The 24,871-nt window shown below is 40.6% G+C and overlaps 2 protein-coding genes across 2 annotated transcripts; both read right to left on the bottom strand.

The window, feature by feature from the left end:
- Positions 317-2,097, bottom strand: LOC109226861 (probable membrane-associated kinase regulator 1). Its single transcript, XM_019391749.1, has one exon. It carries the CDS (start codon positions 1,769-1,771, stop codon positions 782-784), a length of 990 nt encoding a protein of 329 aa, XP_019247294.1. The 5' UTR covers positions 1,772-2,097; the 3' UTR covers positions 317-781.
- LOC109228239 lies at positions 19,395-20,063 on the bottom strand. The gene has a single exon (XM_019393398.1). It carries the CDS (start codon positions 19,972-19,974, stop codon positions 19,702-19,704), a length of 273 nt encoding a protein of 90 aa, XP_019248943.1. The 5' UTR covers positions 19,975-20,063; the 3' UTR covers positions 19,395-19,701.

The raw sequence follows: 24,871 nt of genomic DNA on the forward strand, positions 1-24,871 counted from the left end.
TCAGAGATAGCCCTTTAGGTTTTGTCAGCCCTAGTCGTGCGCCTAGGGAACTTCCCACTGTTCTACCATAACCGTTGACTTGGGCTGCCTCGAGGTTGGACACTGATGGCTCCTCGGGACAAATCTCGGCCATAGTCTCGGGCCTTTGGAAACCTTGCTCACGAGGCGTTGTAATAGCCGAAAATTGAACCCTCCGATTTTACCGTATACATTTATATTTTCAAAATAAATTACAATATGGAAAAGTTACGTGAATTAAATATTATCATGTGTTCTTGGATACCAAACTTGACATCTATGGTTTATCCATACCCAAGTACTTTTATATCAGTCTCGTGGTTGAAGAAAATTTTGAAATAGACCAAAAGAATGGAGATAAAAATTCCCTAAAGTAGTAAAGGATTTCATAAAAGTTCACACTTTAATCATGACTAGCAATAACATCATCCACGCCACAAAATTCCCACCTCTATTCACAACACTCACAGCTTTCCACTCATTTACTGTTCTCTTCTTCAATTATTAATTTACACAAGTAGAAAAAAGAAATAAAAAAAGAAGGGTCATTATTTAATCACAATTCACATCTAACATCTTAGTTTTAGCTCTTTCTTACATTACAATTGTGTCCTCAATTACTTCAATCATTCCACTACTCAAAATCAACAAAAAACCCAATCTAATTAAGCACGTAATAATAAAGTTACATTACATCAATAAAGAAGGGGAAAAAAGATAGTATAATAATACCAAACTAAGCATGCGTAACACTTTGAAATCTTTATGTTTCATCACCTGAACCTTCAAGTGAAAGTTGCTTTAACCATTCAAATGTTCGATGACGTGACATTGATTGCTTTTTTGTCACTTTCATGTTCTCTGTTACATCCTTCCTATCTTCATGTTCGTTGACCTCTGTCGCCTTTCTTGTTTTCGTAATTATACTGTTCCTGTTCTTGTTCATGTTCAGAACATTTGAAGGAACTGTTTCTACTGCATTTGCTGAACATTTGCAGCTACCAAGAAAAAACCTCTGTTTCTTTTTCTTGCTTAGTATAATTGATTTCATCTTATTGTCATAATTACTCATGCCGCTGCTGCTGCTGCTACTCGTACTATTTCTACTTCCCGAATAATCCTTGTTGCTTCGACTTTTAAGATCTTGTAATGCAATTTCCGGTGTTGTGACTAGACCAACACGGAAAAGACTCCACAGTGTCGATTTTCGACTTGAATTATTAACGTTTGATTGAACAACCTTTGTAATTCGAACCTGGGGTGTTGGACTAGGATGTGAATGGAATTGATTTCGAATCCTAGGCTTGTATTTGGTACATATTGGAGTGCTAATATTTGAAGAAATACCACTGCTAGATGAACGTTGGCTTCGTATACTGCTACTTCTACTGCTTGAATTTGTGTCGTGACAATGTTCCTCCATAGATTCTGACCTTGACATGAACCGAATCGTACTACTATTACGGCTATCATTTGGCAAACTAATTGAATGACGTAATGGCAAGATTTGGCCTTGGTAAAAAACTTCATCTGCCGTACACATTTCTGACTCTTTGAACAAAGTACCTCCAAAATCAAAGTCTTCTTGGGCTAATTCACTAACCCCAGAAGCTTCTTTCTTCGTTTGATTCTCTTCATTGTTTGGAAGATCACATAGAGATAATGCTTCTTCTTCTTCATCTTCTCCTAATTCCTCTTCTTGTTCTTTGAGAAGAACAATCTCTTCGCTTTCCTTCACAATTTTTCTTTCCATTTTTTTTTTTTGTTAGTGAAAGGTTGAGTCCTGTCGTCAATATAGAATACTTGAAAGAGGAACAGTTATAAAGAAGGAGACAAATGGAAGGTTAGAGTTATAAGTTTGCAGGCGACAGAGACTAGAAAAATGTTCGTTTCTTCTTTGTAAGTCAAGAATACTATTGGGTGGGGTACAAATAAAGCCGGCCTATTTTAGCAGAGCGTGGAGCTTTTATAAGTCATTACTCTGCCTTTCAAATGATTATTGTGGAGAAAAAAAAAGTTGGGCTTCTGAGTTACTACTACTTGGGAAGGGTGAAGGATGGTGGTGGGGAAGTGGGGACTACTTTAGCAATGCATGCATTTGAAGTATATTTATATACACTATTAAAAAAAATGTATGGATTTAGATGCAATACTTTTTAAAATTTTGAAAGGGATTCTTTTTGTTTCGATGTTGAATGGTGGATTGAACCACTAGACATAGTATTTGGTATGACTGTTGTCGTTATTAAGAAGAAGGTGACACTGACACACACAAATCACAATCGAGATAGTTATATATAGGTAGGTAAGTGGCACGCAACCACCTCTATTTATATGCTCTTATAGATAGGAAATTGTAATGTTTGATAGAGACAATTAAAATATTTGAGAGAAAAATTTAAGACGATCGGTGACTTTTTAATTGTGTTAAGGTTACTTTATGAATGGTAAAGGGGTATTCGGTTCGGTGGTTGTGGATAGCTTTTTTAAGATTTTACGTAATTAGCTTTTTTTAATTTTGTTAAGGTTACTCTATGATCGTTCTATTTTCCGCATTAATAAAAATAATATTAGCATAAAGTTTTACGTAAGTAATTATTCTAAGTTTAGTTTGGTATACGAGAAAAAAAGTATAATTGTAAACTTATTACAACGTTTAATTTGCATTACTAAACTCCGCATTAATAATGACAACTTAGTGTGAGAATATGTGCATTATTTTGTGTGATTTTGAATGTGAAAAAAAAAGATCTTTACCCATGTAATTGGTCGTTTTATTATTTATTTTTTAGCCGATATATATAAATTATATATATATATATATATATATATATATATATATATAAAAGTAGTTGAGCGAACGATTATTTAGATTAATTCTTTATAAAAATATGTGCATTAGCAATGTATGGATAAGAGTAACTAAAGATAAAAAGTTCTTTAAGTAATCAACACATAACAATGTAACATCACTATATTTGTTTACCTTGAAAATGGGAATTACAATTAAATTTAATTTTGTGGTTCTAAAAATACGTGATTTATTTTAATGCTAGTTGATAGGTGATAGATGTTAAATGTGAGCTAGAAAAGTAAAGTAAGAGCGAAAGGCAGTGTTGTTATTCACACCGAATGGCGGTGAATCGGGGCCTCGAGCTGGCCTAGGTTGAGCCTCGAGGTCAAGCTAAAGCGTCCGACTGGGGACGGTCGATGAAGAACTAACAGTTCTGAGAGCCTTGATGGTGGCTCTTTATGACCAATGATGAATAATAAATGAAGAACAATCTATGGAACACAATAAATGTACGCAATAAATTCAAAGGAGAGACAATGGAGCATGTTTAAGTTAGAAAGCAGAGAATGTTCTTGTTCTTGTATTGAATATCCTCTGTGCAAGAAATAACAAGAGTCCCCTTTATATAGGAGGGGGAATCCCAACAAAGTACAGGTGCATTTATTACAAAGATACGCGGCTGGTACAATCATTTATTACAAAGATATGCGGCTGGTACATCCATTTAATGTCACGGTACGAACTTGTACTATTCTTGTAGACCTGGTCAGCTCTAACCATGTGTTTTGGGAATTTTCCGCTTGTCCATCGTAGCCATCGATTTGCACTGCCACGACGTCGAACATAGGGAACCCTCGGGAACATAGCCATCGAGAAGCCCACAAAATGTTATTTGTTCGACTCTTCCGCTTCTCAATCGTTGCCCAAACGACTTCTATAAATACCTCAATTGTTTGTCATTCACACTTTTACAATATCTTCAAGTTTTCAGAGCTAAGTTCACCACCTTCTACATTCATCTCTTCTCTGTGCTTGCCTCTTCATCTTCTTTCTCAGAAACTTTGTTATAGTTATGGCTAAAACTTCCAAAACGCTACCTCAGAAAGAGGGTACCATTTCTTCATCACGTCTGTCTAAGGGCAAACCAAAAATACCTCCAAGTATCGAGCAATGTACCCCTGGCCACTTCGATACAGTGTCCGATTTTACCATTGAAAATCCCCCTTCTACACCGGGCCGATGCGAGCCCGTGTCTCGGTATATCAGTGTTGTGACCGACACGAAGAGAGTAAAGACAGACTGCCGATGGGGGAGAGGCGGTACAAGTAGAGATCCCCAAAGCTAATGAGAGCATAATAGATCATAAAGTTGGCTTCCTCAGTGTATACACATACCCCTTCACTATAGGCCCCGTAGATTCTTCTTCACCGTCGATAGATCCAGTGATTCTTGACTTTTGTCGTGAGTACCGAGTGACACTCGTTCAGATCTATCCTTCTTTCTGGAGGATTGCTTACATGATCAGATATTTCTCTAACATGGTCGAGGGAATGACCTTCACCCTCGATCACTTGGTCAGACTGTACAGCCACCCCCTCTTCCGAGGTTTAATCAAGCTTCACCCTCGATTCGCCAAGACATTCTCTGCGAGCATCGATGAAGACAAAGACCGGGGATGGATGAGCTGGTTTGTCAGAGTAAGAACCTCGGACATCATCCCTGCTGATAGGATGCCATTCCTGGAGGAATGGAACATGAAGCGTAAGTGTCCCTACTTCGAGCACATTTTGTTGCCCCTACAGGGAGGCGGTTCATAAGCTTCCGGGGTGGATTAAATAATTAGACTCCACTTTTCCTTACAGCGAGCGTGTATGGCGTGATTTGACCAAATCGCGGTGGCAGGCCAAGAACCACGGTATGCTTTCGTTGTTGTCGTTACCAAGTTCCTTATGAGTATTCTTTGTGGCGGTAAGTTTAATACATCATGCCTGTGTAGGCCTCGGGGAAGGCGCATCGATGAGACTGGCTCCCCCTGGTGAAGGAGAAGCCTCGAAGCCCGACAAGGGTAAGAAGAGGAAGAAGGAGGCGTCGAGCGAGTCTCAAGAATCAAAGAAACCCAAGGTCTGCAAGCCTAAAACCGACGTCGTGATCTTGACTTCGATTGTTGTGGCAAGTCTTCATGAAGATGATGATAACGGCGACTGCCCTTTGGTACAAAGGGTGAGATGGAGTGTTGATGCTCCACAAGCCGTTGTTCGGAAGGCCGCCGAGTCGGGGGTGGCCGATGTGGACCAAACTCGTGCTGAAGAGACCTTCGAGGAGGGCTTGGGCGCAGTCCCCGAGCCTCAAGTTGGACATGGTACAATCCGTGCTGGCAAATCCTCGGCTGGCGATTTTGGAGGGCCTGAATCTGAAATTTTTCAGGATCGAGAAGAAACCCTTAGAGAAATTGATACTGTGAGTGGCTTTGAATTGGGCCCTTCATTTTCTCCGGGGAAAATAAGGGATGCCCAGAACACGGGCGCTACCGATGTGGGGGCCTCTCAGGGAGAGGATGATATGTTCAAGGACTACTTCATCGGTATCGACGTGGACACAGATCTCGATGCCCCCGTCGCTCTCGAGGAGGCTGAGAAGGTTCAAAAGCAGGTGACATTCTCGACATACCATTTGCGCTTTAAATTTTTTTACCCTTGCCTTTTTAACTTCTCTGCTATGTTGTAGGTCAAGAAGCTGTATGACCACGTCTTTTCCAAGCTTCAAGATGAGCTTTCATGCCGCGAGGAGGAGCTCGAGAAGCTCACCTCGAAGCTAAAAGAGTCGAAGGCTTCCTCTGCCCGAAAGGAAGAGGAGTTGAGTGAGCTTCGGGCGAGTCGGGAGAGAGTGCAACAGGAACGGACTAGCTTTGCTGAGCAGGTAACACGACATTCATGAGTTCATCTTTTTATTCTAATAACTTGAAGCTCACTATCTTGATTCGTTTTTGCAGATTGGGCAAAAGAATACCCTAGTGGGGCGACTTCAGGAAGAGGTTGCAGCCAAGGATATACGGAGATCCTCGAGCTGAGGAGGCAGAATGAGGCCGTGACCTCGGAGAAAGACCTTTTGCGGGGAGAGTTGGCCTCGACCCAGGATCTTCTTCGAAGTGCTCAGAAGGAGGACGCTGCATTATCTGTGGCCAAGTCTGAGGCTGATGAAAAAGCATCTTCATACAAGAGAGATGTCGCTACCGCAAACAATCGAGCCAGAGAGATATTTGAGAAAGCCGAGCAGAAGCTGGCTCGGGCTGTTGCTTGCGCTTGTTTGCAAGCTAGGAGGCAGGCCTTCGAGGAAGCAAGAGCCGAAGGTGTCGATCTCTCTGCTAAGATCAAGAAAGCCAGAGCCGATAAAGAAGAATCAGCATCTTCAACTACTTTGGATGAGGGCACCGGAAGTGATTCAGACAGCAGTGAAGGTGAAGAGTAGACTCGCGTTGTCATCTCCGCTTCTTCTTTTCTTTCTTTTTGTATATGGATTCCTCGGGGGGGGGGGGGTGGGGTCTTAGAACGCCTACCTGTAGTAATTGTTAGTTTAGGATAGAACTAAAAGTCTTCCTCGTGTACCTTACGTAACGTTNGGGAATGCAAAAAGATTCCTCTGCTTCAAGTCTTCAAATTTTGTTTTTCAGTGCTTATGCAAAGTTAATCTTTGAATTTTGATGTCGGCTCTTTGGAGCTCATACTTGGAGTAACCGGGATCCTCGAGATAGGGCACCATCTCGAGGATAGGTTGATAGCTCTTCTAGAACCTATACTTGTGATAACAGAGATCCTCGAGATCGGGCACCATCTCGAGGCTCGATCGATGTGGGGATCTCGATGGCTCTCGAACGCTGTATGAAAATGTCATTCGTATGACATGACCGCGAAGTGACCAGGATGGTCCCACTAATACACTTCCCCAAAAGTGGTAATGGCATGGCCAGAATTAATTGGCCTTCAGGGTAGGCGAACAGTCGCCGCTTGCTCTATATAGGTACTTGCTGTCTCCTTATTTGAGGCTTCTGCTACTTTGTGCAACTATCCTTTTTGTAGAGCTCTCCTTCCTTGCATCATTTCTTTCACCATTTTAATTCAAAGCTTTCGCCTAAGTTTTCATATCCCTTCCCTTGCTTCACCATAGTTATGGCTGCTTCGCTCAAATCCGTTCACCAAGAGGAGGAGAGTTCCGCCTCTGTTTCCCGCCCGGTCGGTGGTACACCGCTGCCATCCGGTGAGTTAACCTCGAGATGCTTTGTCTCGATGAGGGACTTTACGTTAGAGAGACCTCCCAATGTTCAGGGCCATTGGGAGCATGCGTCGAGGTTCATCTCATCAATAGGAGAGGAACACCTTGAGGCAGTTAGGAGAGACTGCGGATGGGGAGAAAAGACGGTACTGCAGGTACTTTCCCCAGAAGAGAGCATCATGGCTCATGTAGAAGGGTTTTTGAACGTATATACGTACCCATTTACATTGGGCCCTCTCGATAGAGTCGTGCTTGTGTTTTTTAGAAGATATCGGGTTACCTTGGCACAGGTTCACTTGTCGTTTTGGAGGATAGTGTTGATGATAAGGTTCTTTGCAGATAAAGCCGGGCTCAAGTTCACCCTCAGCCACCTCATTAGATTGTATCGGCCCTTTCATTACCGAGGCCTGATTATTCTACGTCGTCGATCCACCTAGCCCTTTGTTGCCAGTAATGAAGAAGATGGGGACCGAGGGTGGATGAGTCGATTTGTCCGAGTGCGTACTGTTGACATTATTCCCGCAGATTTCCTGCCATTCCCTGAGAGATGGAATTTCTCACATAAGTGGTACACTTGTGCCTTTGTCATCTTTGCTCACAGTTGAGGCAGACTCCGTAACGGTGTTTCCTTTCCCTTTCCGTATCCTGTGGTTGCCATACGAGGTCCCCAATCTGACGGATTGGACTTGGAAACTGGCAGCTTGCTCGACCTACGATGAGCGTAAGTGGCGAGATTCGTCGAAGGGTAGATGGGAGGCAAAACACCATGGTGAGGACCGTGTGATTCTTCTCTCTAAGGAATATTTCTCTCTGTGTTTCCTAACTTCTTTACTGCAGGCGTTGGAGAATTTTCCGAGGTGAGACCATGCTCTCTCGGAGAGGAGGGAGGATCATTGGCTTCATGGCCAAAGGGCGATAACAAGCGTAAGGAATCCTCGGCGGGCAAGGAGATTTGCAGTGAAACAGGGTCTGCCCGGAGGCGAAAAGGAGACGCAACCGTTGAGGTAGATCATGTGCCTATCGGCCGTCTTGTAGACATTGGTGCAATAGAAGGGAGCGGCCACACATCGATGGCTCGAGCCGAGAGGCCTCCCGGGGCAGCTGAGCCCGCAATACCCGAGATTTCTGGCATCAGAGGAGTGGCTCCTCTTTTGCTACCATCTTTTTCTCCCGTTGAAGGTAATTCAAGGGATGCAGATGTTCTACCGCCGTCGTCTTCAAGCGTCAAAGGTACTTCGAGGGATACAGATGTTCTACCGCCGTTGTCTCCTCCCGTCGAAGGTACTTCGAGGGATGCATATGTTCTGCGCCGTTGTCTCCTCCTGTCGAAGGTACTTTGAGGGATGTTTGAGGCCAGGGGCTGCCCAAGTCAAGTGGGGTCTTGAGCGATCATATCCCCGCCGAGAGCGGTTTGCTAAGGCCGATGAGATCAGGCCAGTAGATGCACGCTCAACTTTTGAGGAGGCTCAGTGGCTCTATTCTGTGTTGAGCTCTGGTTGACTTTGTTGGTTTGTCGGTTTTGCATTTTCATTTTCTCATTGAGCTTCTTTTTCATAGGCCTTTGACAAGCTCAAGTCTGAGCTTCTCCGCCGTAAAGCCCGATTGCGGAAAGCCTTGGATCGGGAGAAATCCCTCAGGCTTCTTTGTGATAAAAGGGTAAAGGAGTTGATATACCTTCGGTACGAGAGGAGTCAAAGCCTGGACTACGAAGACCGCCTCGAGAGACAGGTAACCTTTGTTTCGAGGGGATGCACGTTTTCTCTTCTATCCTCGGAGATTAATATTTTGATGCTTCAATTGCAGAGTAAGGCGGAGGACCTAGAACGCCTTTGGGGCAATGTTGGTCAGGCCAAGTATGAGTGTAATGAGCTAAAGGCTCAGATAGATGCCCAAGTTGCGGCCAAGAAGAATGCTTTGGCCAAGGTTTCTGCCCTCGAGGTGCAACTCCGGAATGCTCATGAAAATAGCTCGGTCCAGACGAGCAGGATTGTAAGGCTCGAGTCTGACCTTTTCAAGATGAAGGCCGAGGTCGTGGACGCCCGGGCTGAAGCTGAAGAGATTCGAGCTAAGGCTGATAAGAAAGTAGCCATCTATTTAAAAGACGCTGCCGATGCTCGAGCTAAGTTGAGAGGGGCTTCCGATCGGGAGAGCAGAAGCAATGAATGTGCCCGGTGCAGATCTCGGAGGGAAACCCTCGAGGAGATCCACGCTAGGGGTTTCGATTTGTCAGAAGAAATAGAGCAATCCAAGGCGGATGAACACGACGCCAAGTTCCTCGTATCCGATGCCGAAGATTATGAGGAAGAGGCCGATAGAGCCGTAGTCCCCGAGGGGAAAGTACACTAGGCTTTCCTTTCTGATTCTGCGTACTATGCTCTTAGAGAACACTGTAAATGAAGCCTTGTATTATTTCACATATACATATAAAAAGAAGCCTTTCGGTTTTCCTCTTTCATGAATTTCCCGTTGCTTTTGTATGTCTTTCTTTTGTTTTGAATTTTGACGCTTGTCAATGATTAGCCAGATGAATTGAATTTCGAGGAAAAATCCTTAGGTTTACAAATTAGCCCTGGGCTCGTTGGGCTGGCTCCTAGGCTCTTTACGCATTTGCCTTTGGCACTTTTTAGTTAACCGTTTCGGGTTTAGTCTTCGAGTCGGGTTTCGACTCGAGCTCATTGTCCCTTAGGTTTTTGAATTTTAAACTGGCTCTTAGGCTCTTACGTGTTAGGCCGGCACGACCTCTAATATGGGCTGGCGCTTGGACTCTTACGCTTTGGGTCGGTACGACCTCTAATATGGGCTGGTTCTTGGGCTCTTACACCTTGGGTCAGTACGACCTCTAATATGGGCTGGCGCTTGGACTCTTACGCCTTGGGTCGGTACGACCTCTAGTATAGGCCGGCGCTTGGGCTCTTACGCCTTGGGTCGGTACGACCTCTAATATGGGCTTGCGCTTAGCTTGGCGCCTGTGATATTATGGCGACGGTCGGGCGTCCCCGAGTCGCATCAGTTTGGCCAGAGCCTTATGACCGTATTCATTGTGTTTGGCTGTAGCCTTTTAGTCCCCGAGTGAGGTAGCCTCGGCGTCTATGTCGAGGGTATGCCCTTTTAGGGGTCTTACAAGTTCGAATATATTGCCTTGACTTTACGATCGGTATTATGACTTTTGTAAGGTCTTATAAATTTGAACATGCCTTACTCGAGGTCCTATAGATAGGTTACTTGGTACAAGTATAATTCATGCCTTGCTTGAGGTCTTAAAGATTTGGTATTGCCTTATGGAGGTCTTACGGGCTCGAGGTTGCCGCTTGGGGTCTTATAGCCTCAAGTTTCTGATAGCTCGATGGGATGATAGTCGTTGACAGTCCCCGAGACGTCGAGAGTTTTTGGCTTTGGAGCCGTTCTTTGTAAACTTTGATTTTGCCTTACTGAGGGCTTACGAGCTCGAAGTTTTCCAGCTCGGAGGTCTTTCGACTTATAGTTTTTGATGTCAGTCCCCGAGTGTTCCGGAATTTTCTGGCCCTGGGCCGTTTCTTGTAAAAATAGCAAATTTTTTGAAGTGCAAGGCGTTTTGATGGTAGAAGATACTCCTTTGATTACTTGGTACAAGTATACATGTTTTTGTCCTCGAGGGTTCGATTATTCTTTTGCGGACACGGTTCATTTGACCGTTTGGCCCGATACATTATTTTTCTATCGAGACCCTCTTTGACTCAACTTGATTTCTCTGAGGAGGTGATCTCTTGGGGGGATGCCCCCTAGTATTCGAGGTTGATTGAAGAGAAACCTTGAATACTTGCTAAGTTCTCCTCAGGTAACATATAGATGTTGCCTCGTTAAAAACCTTGCCAGCAAAACCCGTCTTAGGATAAAATCTGATCGAAGGAAAAGAGTGCAACGCATGCTTTGAAACCTAAGGTCTTTGAGCTGGAAGGTGCTTCGATTTGTCTAACCGAACACCTGCACGCAAGTTAGTATAAGACGTAAATAAAAAGGGAGACGGTTATACCTTAGTGGTGATGGCATTTCGAGCCTCAATATGCTTCAACCGCTCGCTCCGGGGATGCGGTACGGTCCTTTGCTCGTCCACTCGGGTGCAGCTGAGAATGTAGCTTGCAATTGCTACTTCACTGTTTGCTTATCCTTTGGATCCACCAAAGTTGAAGGTGTCGATGTCGGTGCCACATCGTGCACCGCGAACATCTCTCTAGCTGCATGCTGCTCCCCGTATACGATTTTTATTCCGTCCTTTGTTGGAAACTTCATCATTTGATGAAGGGTTGATGCTGCTCTCATGCAGTGTATCCACGGCCTTCCAAGCAAGGCATTGTACCTCATGTCTCCTTCGATGACATGAAACTTGACATTTTGGGTTGTGCCGACCACGTTGACCGGAAGGGTGATCTCCCTTTTCGTTGTCTCACTCGCCATGTTGAATCCGTTGAGGACTCGAGAGGCGGGCACGATCTGGTCAAGCAGTCTGAGCTGCTCCACTACCCTCGACCTGATAATGTTGGCCGAGCTACCTGGATCCACAAGCACACATTTAATTCGAAATGTATTCACAAGAAATAAAATTACCAATGCATCGTTATGAGGCTGAGACAGGGCCACGATGTCCTCTTCGCTGAATGTGAGGGTGTCCTCGGGTATGTAACCTCGAGTCCGCTTTTCCCTGGTGATGGATATTCTTGTTCATTTGATAATGTGTTCCTGTGGGATGTCGATTCCTCCAACAATTATGTGGATGACATGTTGTCGCTCTTCTGTTTCGTTTTTCTTGTTTGCCTCTCTCTCCCGAAATTGATTTTTGTCTCGATCGATGTGGAACTCTCGGAGGTGCCCTTTGCTGATAAGTCGGGCTACTTCTTCTCGAAGTTGTCTGCAATCTTTGGTCCTATGACCGTGCATGCCGTGAAATTCGCACACCAGGTTAGGGTTCCTTTGCGACGGATATGATAGTACGGGTTTTGGCCACCTGGTGTCTTTAATTTTACCTATGGCCGATACGATGTTCGAAAAATCAATGGTGAAGTTGTACTCAGATAATCGTGGTGCCTCTGTTGGTCTTGCATGTCTATTGAATCCGGTTCTGCTCACGAGTCCCCGAGGATTATGACCTCGATCTGCTCTTTGGTCGTTTCGGGGTATGTTACGCCTTGGAACGTTTCTTTGATCTTCAGTGTATGGTCGGTATCTTTCCCTGTTTGGCCTTGGTTCCTTTGCCAGGAGATTGCTAGGATATACTGAGCCAGAGGGGGCTCCTAGTTGGTCATCCTCGACCCTAATCTTTGACTGATACCGGGTGTGGATATCCGCTTAAGTCACGGCGGGATATTCAACCAAGTTCTTCTTTAGATGCTTTGAAGCTATCGAGCTTCATTCGTTCAAGCCTTGGGTGAAGGCCTGCACAGCCCAGTAATCAGAAACTGGTGGTAATTCCATTTGCTCCATTTGAAAGCGAGATAAAAACTCCCGTAGCATCTCGTTTTCCCTCTGTTTGATTTTGAAGACATCGGACTTCCTTGTAGCAACCTTGATGGCACCGGCATGTGCCTTTATAAAAGAATCTGCCAGCATGGCAAATGAGTCTATCAAATCCGGGACAGGTTGTGAAACCACATCATGGCCCCTTTTGAAAGTGTTTCTCCGATTTCAACAGGACAGATTCAATCTCGTCGTCCTTCAGGTCATTTCCCTTTACAGCACAAGTGTAGGCAGTCATGTGCTCGTTGGGGTCCGAGGTTCCGTTGTACTTCGGGCGATCGAGCATTCAAAATTTCTTCAGGATGGGTTTTGGAGCAGCACTCGATGGGAATGGCCTCGGTATGAAGTTCTTTGAATCTACACCCTTCAGAATCAAGGGTGCATCCCGGATCAGATAGACCCTTGAATTGTAGGTCTCCACCTTTTTGTCGTTAGCTTCTATATTCTTTTCGCCCGATTTAATCCTCTTTGTGAGGTCCTCGAGCATCTTCATAATAGCAGGGTCGGCTACTGACCCGTTGTTGCTCGATATTTCCGGTACCTGTTCGGCTTGAGGAGCCGTTTCCAGTGCTGCTGTGCTTGGGGTTTTCTGATGGCATTGCAGATGAGCAATCACCAGCTGTTGCGCCTGCAACATTTCAAAAATGACATGATGGCTAACCTCTCGTTCCTCTCGAGCTGGGGTTCTCTGAGCTCCTTGTGGGTTTTCTTAGTGTATACTCCTGTTAGTGTGGGAGATTATATCGACGTGTTGGGCGTTGCGTGAGCCCACATCTACGGGAATTGGTTCTGGTACGTCCTCAGGGTTTCGCAGTGGCACACCGGCGCCTGGAACAACTACACCATTTTCTCCATGGTCCTCAGGACCGTTGTTTTCATGTGCATTCACTGAGTTAGACATTTTGACCTGAAATCAAAGATTCTTAGACAAGAAAAAGTGTGAAGAATAACTTGTGTTTTCAATAAACTAGCACGAAAATAATCACTATTATTTTCAGCCCCACGGTGGGCGCCAAACTGTTTACCTTGAAAATAGTAATACAATTAAATTTGACTTTGTGGTTCTAAAAATACGTGATTTATTTTAATGCTAGTTGTTAGGTGATAGATGTTAAATGTGAGCTAGAAAGGTAAAGTAAGAGCGAAAGACAGTGTTGTTATTCACACCGAATGGCGGTGAATCGGGGCCTCGAGCTGGCTTAGGCTGAGCCTCGAGGTCAAGCTAAAGCCTATGACTGGGGACGGTCGATGAAGAACTAACAGTTCTAAGAGCCTTGATGGTGACTGTTTATGACCAATAATGAATAATAAATGAAGAACAATCTATGGAACACAATAAATGTAAGCAATAAAATCAAAGGAGAGACAATGGAGAATGTTTAAGTTAGAGAGTAGAGAATGTTCTTGTTCTTGTATTGAATATCCTGTGCACAAGAAATGACAAGGGTCCCTTTTGTATAGGAGGGGGAATCCCAACATAGTACAGGTGCATTTATTACAAAGACACGCGGCTGGTACAACCATTTATTACAAAGAAATGCGGCTGGTACAACCATTTAATGTCACGGTACGGACTTGTACTATTCTTGTAGACCTGGTCATCTCTAACCATGTGTCTTGGGAATTTCCCGCTTGTCCATCATAGCTGTAACGACCCGACCGGTCGTTTTGAGCTCTAGCGCGTCGTTCAGCAGTTTGAGGCCGTGAGCAGCTTCATTTTAGGTATCATGACTTGTACTCATTGTCGGAATTGAATTCCATGAAGTTCGGAGTTGATGTGGAAAGCGAATTCTCATTTCGGAAGTTTGAAGTTGAAAGAATTGACTAAGATTAGATTTTTGAGTAAACGACCTCGGAACCGGGATTCGAAGGTTCTAGCAGGTTCGTATGATGATTTTGGATTTGGGCGTATGTTCGGATCGAGTTTTGGAAGACCCGGGAACATTTCGGCACCTGATGTGGAAGTTAGTATTTTGGAGGAATTTCATAAATTTGGGTTGAAGCGCATTTCAATGTTATCAATGTCCGTTTGGGATTCCGGGTCTAGGAATAGCTCCGTGTGGTGATTCTGGTATTGGGAGCGCGATCGGAAGTGAACTCGGAGGTCAGTAGGTCGTTTTGGAGTCATTTGGCTAAGGATAGAAATTTGAAGGTTTTTGAGAAGTTTGACCAGAAGTGGACTTTTTGATATCGGGGTCGGATTTCGATTCCGGAAGTTGGAGCATGTCCGTAATGTCAAATACGACATGTGTGCAAAATTTGGGGTCAATCAGACATAATTTGATATGTTTCGGCATCGAATGCAGAAGTTTAAAATTCTAAAGTTCATTAAGCTTGGATTGGAGGTCGATTCATGATTTTAGCGTTGTTTGATATGATTTGAGGCCTCGAGAAAGTCCGTAATGTATTTTGGGACTGGTTTGTATGATTGGTTGGGGTCCTGGGGGCCCCGGGTGGATTCCGGATGGTTAACGGACCAAGAATGGAATTTGGAGAAGGTTTGATGCAGCTGGTATCTGGTGTAACCGCACCTGTGAGGTTTTGGCCGCAGGTGTGGAGTCGCAGAAGCGGCTCTAAGGTCACAGATGCGGTTTGATGGGGGAGAGCTGGGATAGCAGATGCGGTCGTCTCGCCGCAAATGCGAGACTGCACCTGCGAAGGAGAGGACGCAGAAGCGGGCATGGGCTGGGAGCCCTGGGCCGCAGAAGCGGTGTTTGATCCGCACCTGCGGGACCGCAGAAGCGGTCGAGGGACCACAGGTGCGAAAAGGCTGGAGGCAGTGAGTTGTTTTAAAGAACGGAATTGGTTCATTTTCTCTCATTTTTTCAGTTGGGTTGGGCGATTTTGGAGCCTTTGAAGAGAGAGATTTCACCATCAATCATGAGGTAAGTTAATCCCACCTCTTGTAAGTTAAATACATGGTTTTATCGCGGGTTAAAGTATAGAAATTGGTAGAAAGTTGGGGTTTGAGGGGGGAACCTAGAAAATTAGTATTCTTGGATTTTGACCACGGTTTTGGATATAAAATTAAGAGTAAATTATATATTTGAGTTGGTCAGGTTATGGGTAAACTATATCTTCGAAAAAATTTGGAATCCGGACACGTGGGCCCGAGGGTGATTTTGTCAACTTTTCGATCGGGGTTAGGAATTATTATAAATTGGATTGTAATAAGTAATTGAACATATATTAATGGATTTGCATAATTATTGACTAGTTTTGGAGCGTGGTGTATCAATTTGAGTCTTCGGAAGGGCGTGGAATGCCGGTTATGGAACTTCGGAGCGAGGTGAGTCTCCTTTCTAACCTTGTAAGAGGAAATTGTCCTCGTAGGTAAATTAATTGTTGGGGGCTACGTACGCACAAGGTGACGAGAGTCCGTGCGTAGCTACTATCATGCCTATGTCCGGGTAGTCTAGGACCCAAAAGCATACTTACTTGTAATAATTTTAACTTTATTGATGGTTTAATTTGCTTAAATCATATCGAAGTGGAAAATAATTTTCTAAAAGAGTTAAACTTCATTTTCTTGACTTGTAAAAGAGAAATGTACACCTCCATGAACAATTGTTTCCTAGATGAAGTCTTGATTGACTGTTTAAATATGTGTTTCTATGTGTACCTGCGTCGCATGTATGATCCGCGAGTAGGATGATTATTTATTTGTATTTGACCGCGTCACATGTATGATTCGCGAGCGGGATAATAGATGCATCTATGGTTCGCGCCATTCGACCCTCTGGCAGTGCACATTTTAAATATTGTTGGATCGGGCCGTACGACCTCGGCATGAGTTGCGCATGCTTGTATTGCTTGCCTTGAAATTCATTGAAGTTGATAGTGTCACTCACTGACTTGAGAATAAAATGTATAATTGATGGAAACGAAATTTGGAAATTACCCTTTGAATAAAGGCATTGAGTACTTGTTTCATTCTGTTAAGTCACGACTATGCTTTATAAAAAAAATCCTTGATTTTATTATATTAATTGTGTATTATTATTGGACCACTAGTAAGTGTCGAAGTCGACCTCTCGTCTCTACTTCTTCAAGATTAGGCAGGATACTTACTGAGTACACGTTGTTTTCGTACTCATGCTACGCTTGCCGTGCATTTTGTTGCACAAACACATGTATTTATAGCGGTCTATTGGGCATAGCAGCATGGATGATACAGAGACTAGGTGAGCTGCATTTCTTGAGGCGACCCACATCCAGTATAGTCTCTTTCATCGTATTGTATTTACTTCTGTCCAATTTGTATTCCGGACAGTGATTGTACTTTATTCGATTCTTTTAGTAATTGCTCGTGCACTTGTGACACCGGGTTCTGGGATGTCTATGGGATTATACAGGATTTGAGATTGTTAAAGATATTATTATTTATTCAGTGGTACTTGTTCTTTATTGTTTAAATATATAAAAGAAGTAACTTCAGAGATATCTAAAACAAGAAGTTGTTAATTAATTAGTGTTGGCTTGCCTGACAATGGTGTCCGGCGCCATCACGACCCTTAGTGGATTTTGGTTCGTGACAATAGCCAACGATTTGCACTGCCCCGAGGTCGAACATAGGGAACCCTCGGGGTCGAACCTTGAGCAGTTCCTCGAGCCTTCTGGAGACGGGCTATGGACGTCATAATGATCATAAGATTGGACTCTCCGATTTTAGCTGTATACAATATTATTATCCATCGTATAACAATTTTGATTTTGCTATTCGTCACATAAAAGATTGGATATATTATAATTAGGGCTGTATAATTTGGCTGAAACCCAAATGACCCACCCAACCCGTCCAAATTTGGACTGGTTATTGACCCACCCATTTATTGAACTCAATCTATCTTGATCCAACTCATCTCGACTCATTTAAAGTTGAGTTGATTCTTAGTCCAAATTGATAGTAACTTTGCCAAATATCTTAGAAATAATTTTTTTTTGTATGATATGTTATAAATGATCGTAACGAAAGGAAAAAAGTCTTATTTTGTAGTTATACATTTCATAAAAAAAAAAAAATACATATTAAGTAAAGTTTGATAAGAGTTGGATGGATTGGGCTATGACCCAATTTTTAGCCCGTCTTGACCAAACTCATCTCAACCCGTCGTAACCCACCCAAAATCGGCCTAACACCCATTTAACACCCCTAATTATTATCTCTGTATAACTGTTTCGTGAACCAAAAGAACCCTATGTTCTTTGTTGGTGAATTGACTTGAATGTTATGTCATGGAAAGCTTGTGATCCTAAATTGTGAATCTTGCTTTCTCTCTTATTACTCACTTGTTCTCAATTTGCCTACTCTTCAGGCTAGGTATGGCCAGATGTCACTAGCTTCTTCCTACCACAAAAGCGATTCTGGCTTCTTTTTAACTTTTACTTTACTATATTTCCCATCAAATTGAAATTTGTTGATTGGTACATTAACATGTTGTGTCTGTCTGAAAAACACGCTGCTCCTCTGTCTATTTAATGTTAAAGAAATAGCTCCTAATGATACAAAAATTGTTCTTGTTAGCACAATGTTACCGGGCCTTTAATTTAGAGGAATTTTTATAAAATACTATAGTTTAGAGCTTAATTATCATTTGCAACTTAGTTTGCTTAATTACTCTTCATAGTTACTGTTCAAATGTTACCCGCTTGTATCATTTGTATTAAGAAGCGCAAGGAATACAACTAAAAATGGAAATACAAAAAAATAGAATGCTCTCGCTGAGAGTCAAACTTTAGACCTTCAACTACTAAGCAAGTGGTCTAACCAACAAAACCACGATCTTGTTTCAACCCAAAATACTTATCTCTTGTTCTGTACTTTCATCGTGGATTTGCTATAATTTATATACCTACAAATGATTTTCTGAAAGTACAGCTACAAATGATAAATACAGTGTATATATTTGATTTGATGTGTCGTGTAATTTTTCCTTTAATTTATGCCTCTAATGGAAATTTGGTAACCTCACATAAAATCTTGCAAAATCAGAATATGTGAGTAACAGTCAAATTGTTATTTTCATCTGGACAGGAACAATTTCCAAATAACTAAAAGTGGCCATTTTTAAGCCACATCAATCTAATTAAGTATTGCTGAAGGCTTACTGTTATTTGCCAAAAGGCGAGCGTATAGCTTTCAGCATAGTTAATCAAATCGCAAGATTAACAAAAGAAATTTCTAATTGTAAGTTGTAGCTGGCAACTACGAGAAGGTGTTCACAGATGGAAATTTGCTGATTTTTGGAAACAAAGTTGGAATTTTTAATTGAAGACCGTAAACTTGTTTCAGTCCATTAATTTGGAAAACAAGGGACAAGACAATATGCATTTGAAGATTAGGTAAACAATGACTATCGATGAGGCCAAAACTGGACCATATATGAACCAGATCTAAGACACTCTCAATGACAAAGATTGACAATAACTCTATTTATCTTCATAAATATTCATGGGCGAACGCTAGCAACGTATGTTAAATAATGGTGGTGGTGTAACAATGTCATTCTTGTACGTATGTTCATACAGGCGACTATTTTGTTAGTGGATATCATTTTTTTCAAGGATAGCCTTTTTTTTTTGTTGGGAAAATATATTTTTTGTACGAATGTGACGTATAGATTACTCCTAGTTAGAAACGTATTTTGTTTGCAAGAATGTGATGTTTGGACTAATCCTAGTAAGAAATGTATTTTGTTTAACCATAAAGGAAGGTACTTTATACAGAATACCTACCAAACGGAAAAAAGAAAACTGTCACAAGATTCACATCATCTCTTAATTAAAGGCCTATTCACGTAGCCATTGCGACGAAACTGAGACCGCACTGTAATAAAAACCTGGCAATGCTTTAGGATATATAAACGTGTTACAATTTTTTTGTGAGATTTAATTAAATTACAAGAACATGAGACATACATAACAACACAAACATATAGAGTTGCACGCGAAATTCAACATTGCAACAATGTCAACAAAAACCTAAAATTCTTATTATATGTATACATTTAAAACTTCATTTTCATATGTATACATAGTTACACGAGATCCCATTATTTAGACCGGAAAGTAATGAGATCAATTGAACTCGTAAAACTAGCTCTAGATCTGCCTCTGATAACTAAACATTAAGCAAATTAAGGGACACCCTGGCGATTGATGGTATCAGTAGCAGAAAGCTGAGAGTGAGCAGAGGCAGATCTACCACCGGAGAGTGTCGGCGCGTCGGTGGAACTAGCAGCACCACGGCCAGGATTTGGTTGTTGATGTCCTTGTGTTCCATACCCTTGTTTCTTGTAATCCTCCAAATCCTTATATTGTGTATAAGGACTTGTATCTACTGGTAAACCTTCTAACTTACTCTTGTCTGATTCCTTATCTGGTTGCCTCTCCATTTCTTTTTTCTCCATATATTTTGCACTTCTTCTTTTACTATGTCTCTTTATCTACCCTGTCAAATCAACTTTGCATTTGTTTTTGGCCTTTTTCATTGGCTTCCTAGTTTGCATATATAAGTTTTCCTTTTATGATATGGTGTTGACGCGTGCTATTTTCGTGTCAGGAAGTTGGATGAGGTGTAAGCATTTCCTGAATGCAAAGCTACGTCCATGCTCAGCCAATTAAATTTTGCTCCAAGAGTGTTCCTTGGAATTGTAAATTGCTCCTTGTTGTAAAATAAAGTAAATAAACTGAAAATAAATATAGAAAGAGATTGATATATTATTCAACTTCAAATTGATGTACACGATAAATTGAAATCTTCTTTATTTATAGAAGAAAGAAATTTTGCTGTGTAAACTGTTACTGCAAGCTGCTAAGTAAACTGTTTGTAAGCTGCTACTGCAACTTGTTGTGTAAACTGCTTGCAAGCTGCTGTGTAAGCTGCTACTGTAAGATGCTGTGTAAGCTGCTTGTAAGTTGCTAGTAAGCTGCTACAGCAAGCTACTGCAAGATGCTGTGTAAGCTGCTTGTAAGTTGCTTGTAAGCTGCTATTGCAAGCTGCTGTGTAAGTTGCTTGTAAGCTGCTACTGTATCAGATATAGATAATTAATCTTCTACTGGGGATAATATTTATCCATAACGGAGTACCGAAATGATAAGCTTCTTCAGGAGGCTTATTTCCAATAGGGTACCAAATAGATAAACATATTTAGGGCGGCGTCCCATATGGATAAGCTTCTTAAGGAAGCTTATTTACAACGGCGTACTAAATGAACATCCATAATAATATATATTTATAATACTCCTTTCATATTCTACTAGCAGCCGGACGATATGCTTGCTTACCGTTAGGACATTTTCAATATTTCACATATTTAGGTTGTTTGAAAGAGTTATACTCACTGCTGCATTATTTGGACATTGTCAATAGGTGTGTCAAGATCACCACTGTTTTCACGTGGTTAATATGACAGGTTTCATGTATGGAACCTTTAAAGTACACTTATATATTTATGTCATAGAGAATATATTAACTCATAAAATTATATATAAATTTCATATTTTATTGTTATTTTTGTTATAATTTTTTTTAAGTAACACAAAATAAAACATTTTACGTTACTAATATCTAATAGATTATTTAAACTGAACCAAATTTAAATGCACAATTCGCTTAGCATGTAGTTCGAAATTTTACACAAACTTCTATTTTCATTTTTATTTGAGCAAAAAATTATGTTTATACTATAGTAAAACTTCTTTATAACAACCTCGGTTGTTTCGATATATTGTGGCAGCTATAGTAAAGTGTTATAATAATATGTATTATAACATAATATGGTAATTCCCAATAAAACTTGATCATTATAATAAAATATTATTATAGAGGATGATTGTTATAAAAAAGTCTAACTGTAATACAATACTTTAGTAACAAATGTACATAAATATTCATTAAATAAAATGTTTGTTAATATGGTATAAACTATTTTCATGTAAAATGTATTTATCTATTGAAATATTATAATGATAAAGTGCACACAAGAAGTGAGAATTGTCTCCACTAATGATACTGAGTATCAAAGAGAATATAGTTTTTCAAATTTATGAGAGATTAGATGTAAGACTGTTCGTTAAATAATTTTTGGATCTTAGACACGAGTATATGAATGTTATTAATGAGTAAGATTTTGAATATAAAAATCAAATAATAGATTATTAAAGATTATATTTAGTGAAGGATAACTTGGTTAAATTAATCACAAACTTTTAACTTCAGTTGAATATGAGAAAGTATTTACATCTCTTAAGCTTCAACTTAATCTAAGATTTTCTTAAATCAAGATAATAACAAATAGCAATGATCATATTGAGAGGTCTAAAAAATATAGAGGGTTAACAAAGAATATGGCAAGATAACATAAACCTATTTTATTTCAAAAATAGGAGTCCATGAAAGTTTAGTTGTAAAAAATAAAAAATTCTCTTAGCATAACAAAAGGAAAAACTTATATTGAAAAACTATATATCCAACAACCTTACTTGAACAAAATATTAAAAATCAAGTACCAACTTTATGTAGAGCAAAAAAATAATATTATTTTATTTGACATTAGAGTAAATTTGTCACAGTCAAAATTTATAAAAATTTTAACTATTAAGATTGAATAATACCAAGAGGCACTTTAGGCTAGCCAATAGCGACTTTGAACAATTCGTTCAGCTCTTTCTCTTTGGCTAGAGAATTATGATTAATGTTGTGCCCTTTTATATTCAGCCCGGCAAGCAGATCTTACATCTATATACAATTTTTTTCTTTAATTCAGGAAAGAATCCAACTTGAGACTTTGCGTTTATATAAGCAGGCAGGGGTTAATCCTTTTGCTGCTAATTCTTTATTCTAGCAGTCAGCTCTCTCTCTTCCAATTATGCTTTCATTTGCTATTTCTGTTTATCTTCTTAGTTGATTTAAAGCATTGGGCATATATGTCGAAAGAATCTCAGTACCATAAAATAAGTATATGCATGTAACCTATAGGAAAGCGAGAATAATGTTTCATGAAAAATTAATTTTTCCCTTTCTATGTCCTATATCAAGAATTCAAGATGTTACCATACCCAAATAGCTATTTAGTAGCTTATACTGCTAAAACAACATCTTCTTCTACTCGTTCTGAACATCCTCTTCTACGTAAATAAAATAGCAAGACTTTGAGAACATCTATCGACTTTTACAGATTCAGCAGCTAATCCATATGAACAAAAAAATAAACTCTATTGAAATTTCTCTCCTTTTTGAGAAAAAGACACAAGGCATGGATGGTTTAGTTCAATTCGTACTGTCTAATTGAAGCAAAAGCAGTTGTTAGTATTTTGTCGTAGGGTTCCTCAACTATTTCACACTCGAGAAATTAAACCCAAAACAATAGTAGAAATCTAAAAACAATGCCTAATTCATTCAAGAATTGCCCCAAACACCTAAAGAACAAAGCCGACGGACATATTAAACTCTCTGAGCAATAAAGCCCTAGCATACCATCGGAGATCAAATAGAAAAACATGGGATAAGAAGAAGAAGAGGAAAACTCACAAGAAACAATGATCCAAACGGGGAAATTCACAAAAGTGCAAAGATAAGATCAGGAAGCGCAAGGAGCGAATAGCTGGAAACTGGGAATTGACAGACGGCAGAGCTTTTCTGATATTGGTGATACTGAATTTGCAATAAACTGGCTGTTAACCTTTTGATACAGATAACCTGCATCTGCCAAGTATCTCAAAGAGCTGCCTGCCTGGTATTGATAAGAACAAGAAACTTTTGCCAGATCTTACTTGAGAGATTACACATGATATGTTGTTGTTGTATACGATATAAGAAAAATAAAAAGAGCATTTTAAATTAATTAACAAAGCATAATATTTATTGAAAAGTGAAATAAGGAAAAATAAAGAAGAATAAAGTATAAGAAGTTGCAAAGTGCTACAATCTACGTATATAATAAAAAAAATAAAAGCAAGAAAATATGCAAATAAAAAAAGAGAAGAAGGAGGACATGGAACCGAAGTAGCAGCAAGAATACTCTATAGCTAAAACCAAAAAAAGTCACGGTAAGAGAAAGTATGAAATAAGTAGGGAAAAAAAATTAAAGAGGAAAGGAGTACCTGGAATGGAATTAGGGGCAATAAAATACATTTTGCAGCAGCATTTCATATGAAAATTTAAAACAAGATCAAACCTTTCAAGTAAGAAGTGAGTGAAACAAAACAAACTACTATTGAAAAGAGACAATGATAATAAACTATGAACGACAGAGAGTTAACTGGCTGCTGGACGACATGCTTGCTTACCGTTAGGACATTTTTGATATTTCACATATTTAGGTTGCTTGAAAGAGTTATACTCGCTGCTGCATTATTTGGACATTGTCAGTAGCTGCGTCAAGATTGCCGCCGTTCTCTGCTAAAATTGCAGCTCTTGTGCCACGTTGAAACAACCCCTGCTCAATGTATTGATTATGGTGGGCCCATTATATTTTTGGTTTGACACGCCAACCTAGAACGAGTCAGGAACCAAAATATGGTTCTTTTGGACTCAAATAACTTAAATATGTAGAAAAAAAATTTAATGACCAAAATATGTATAACGCCCTTTTAAAGGGCGATATACCTTAACGCCCATTTTCCCCGTTAAAGTATAGCGCTCTTTAAAAGAGTGTTATACATATAGCGCTTTTTATTAAGGCGCTATACCTGAATATGAAAAGACAGGAGGGTATAGCGCCTTAATAAAAGGCGCTATACATATTTTGTGGGCCCACCAATAACTCTTCTGCGCTTAACTGACATAACAATAATTCAAATATGTAAAACGCATTTTAAAAGGGCGTTTTACCTCAAAAAATTCGACCTCCCTCCTCCCGGATTGGGCATTGCCTTATTTAAAGCCGTTAAGGATTTTGCAAAAATCCATTCAAAAATATTCTAACTCCTGGTAAGTTTTTCTTCTTGTTAAATTCTCAAGCATTTTGTCATAATGTATGAAGAGCGAAAAGTAAGGGTTTCATTATATTTGGGGGGGGGGGGGGGAGGGGTGAGGTTGTGGTGGCGAATAACTCAGTGAGCTATAGGTTATCTCCATAGAGTCATGTTAAGTTGCCGTTACAGTGGAGTATGATAGACTGGTATCCTTATTGTGTAATAAAATGAGTGTGAGCAAACGTTCGGTGAACCTTAAGGTAACCGGAAGATATCCGTATTCTGTCACTCCGCAAGGGGTTGCTTGTTACACTGAGATTAACATTGAGGATGATGAAACTATGAGAGATTTTTGGGGACTCGGATGAATACCGGGAATTAATTTTGATA

Source organism: Nicotiana attenuata, chromosome 6, assembly GCF_001879085.1.
Source record: "Nicotiana attenuata strain UT chromosome 6, NIATTr2, whole genome shotgun sequence".
Lineage (NCBI taxonomy): Eukaryota > Viridiplantae > Streptophyta > Magnoliopsida > Solanales > Solanaceae > Nicotiana > Nicotiana attenuata.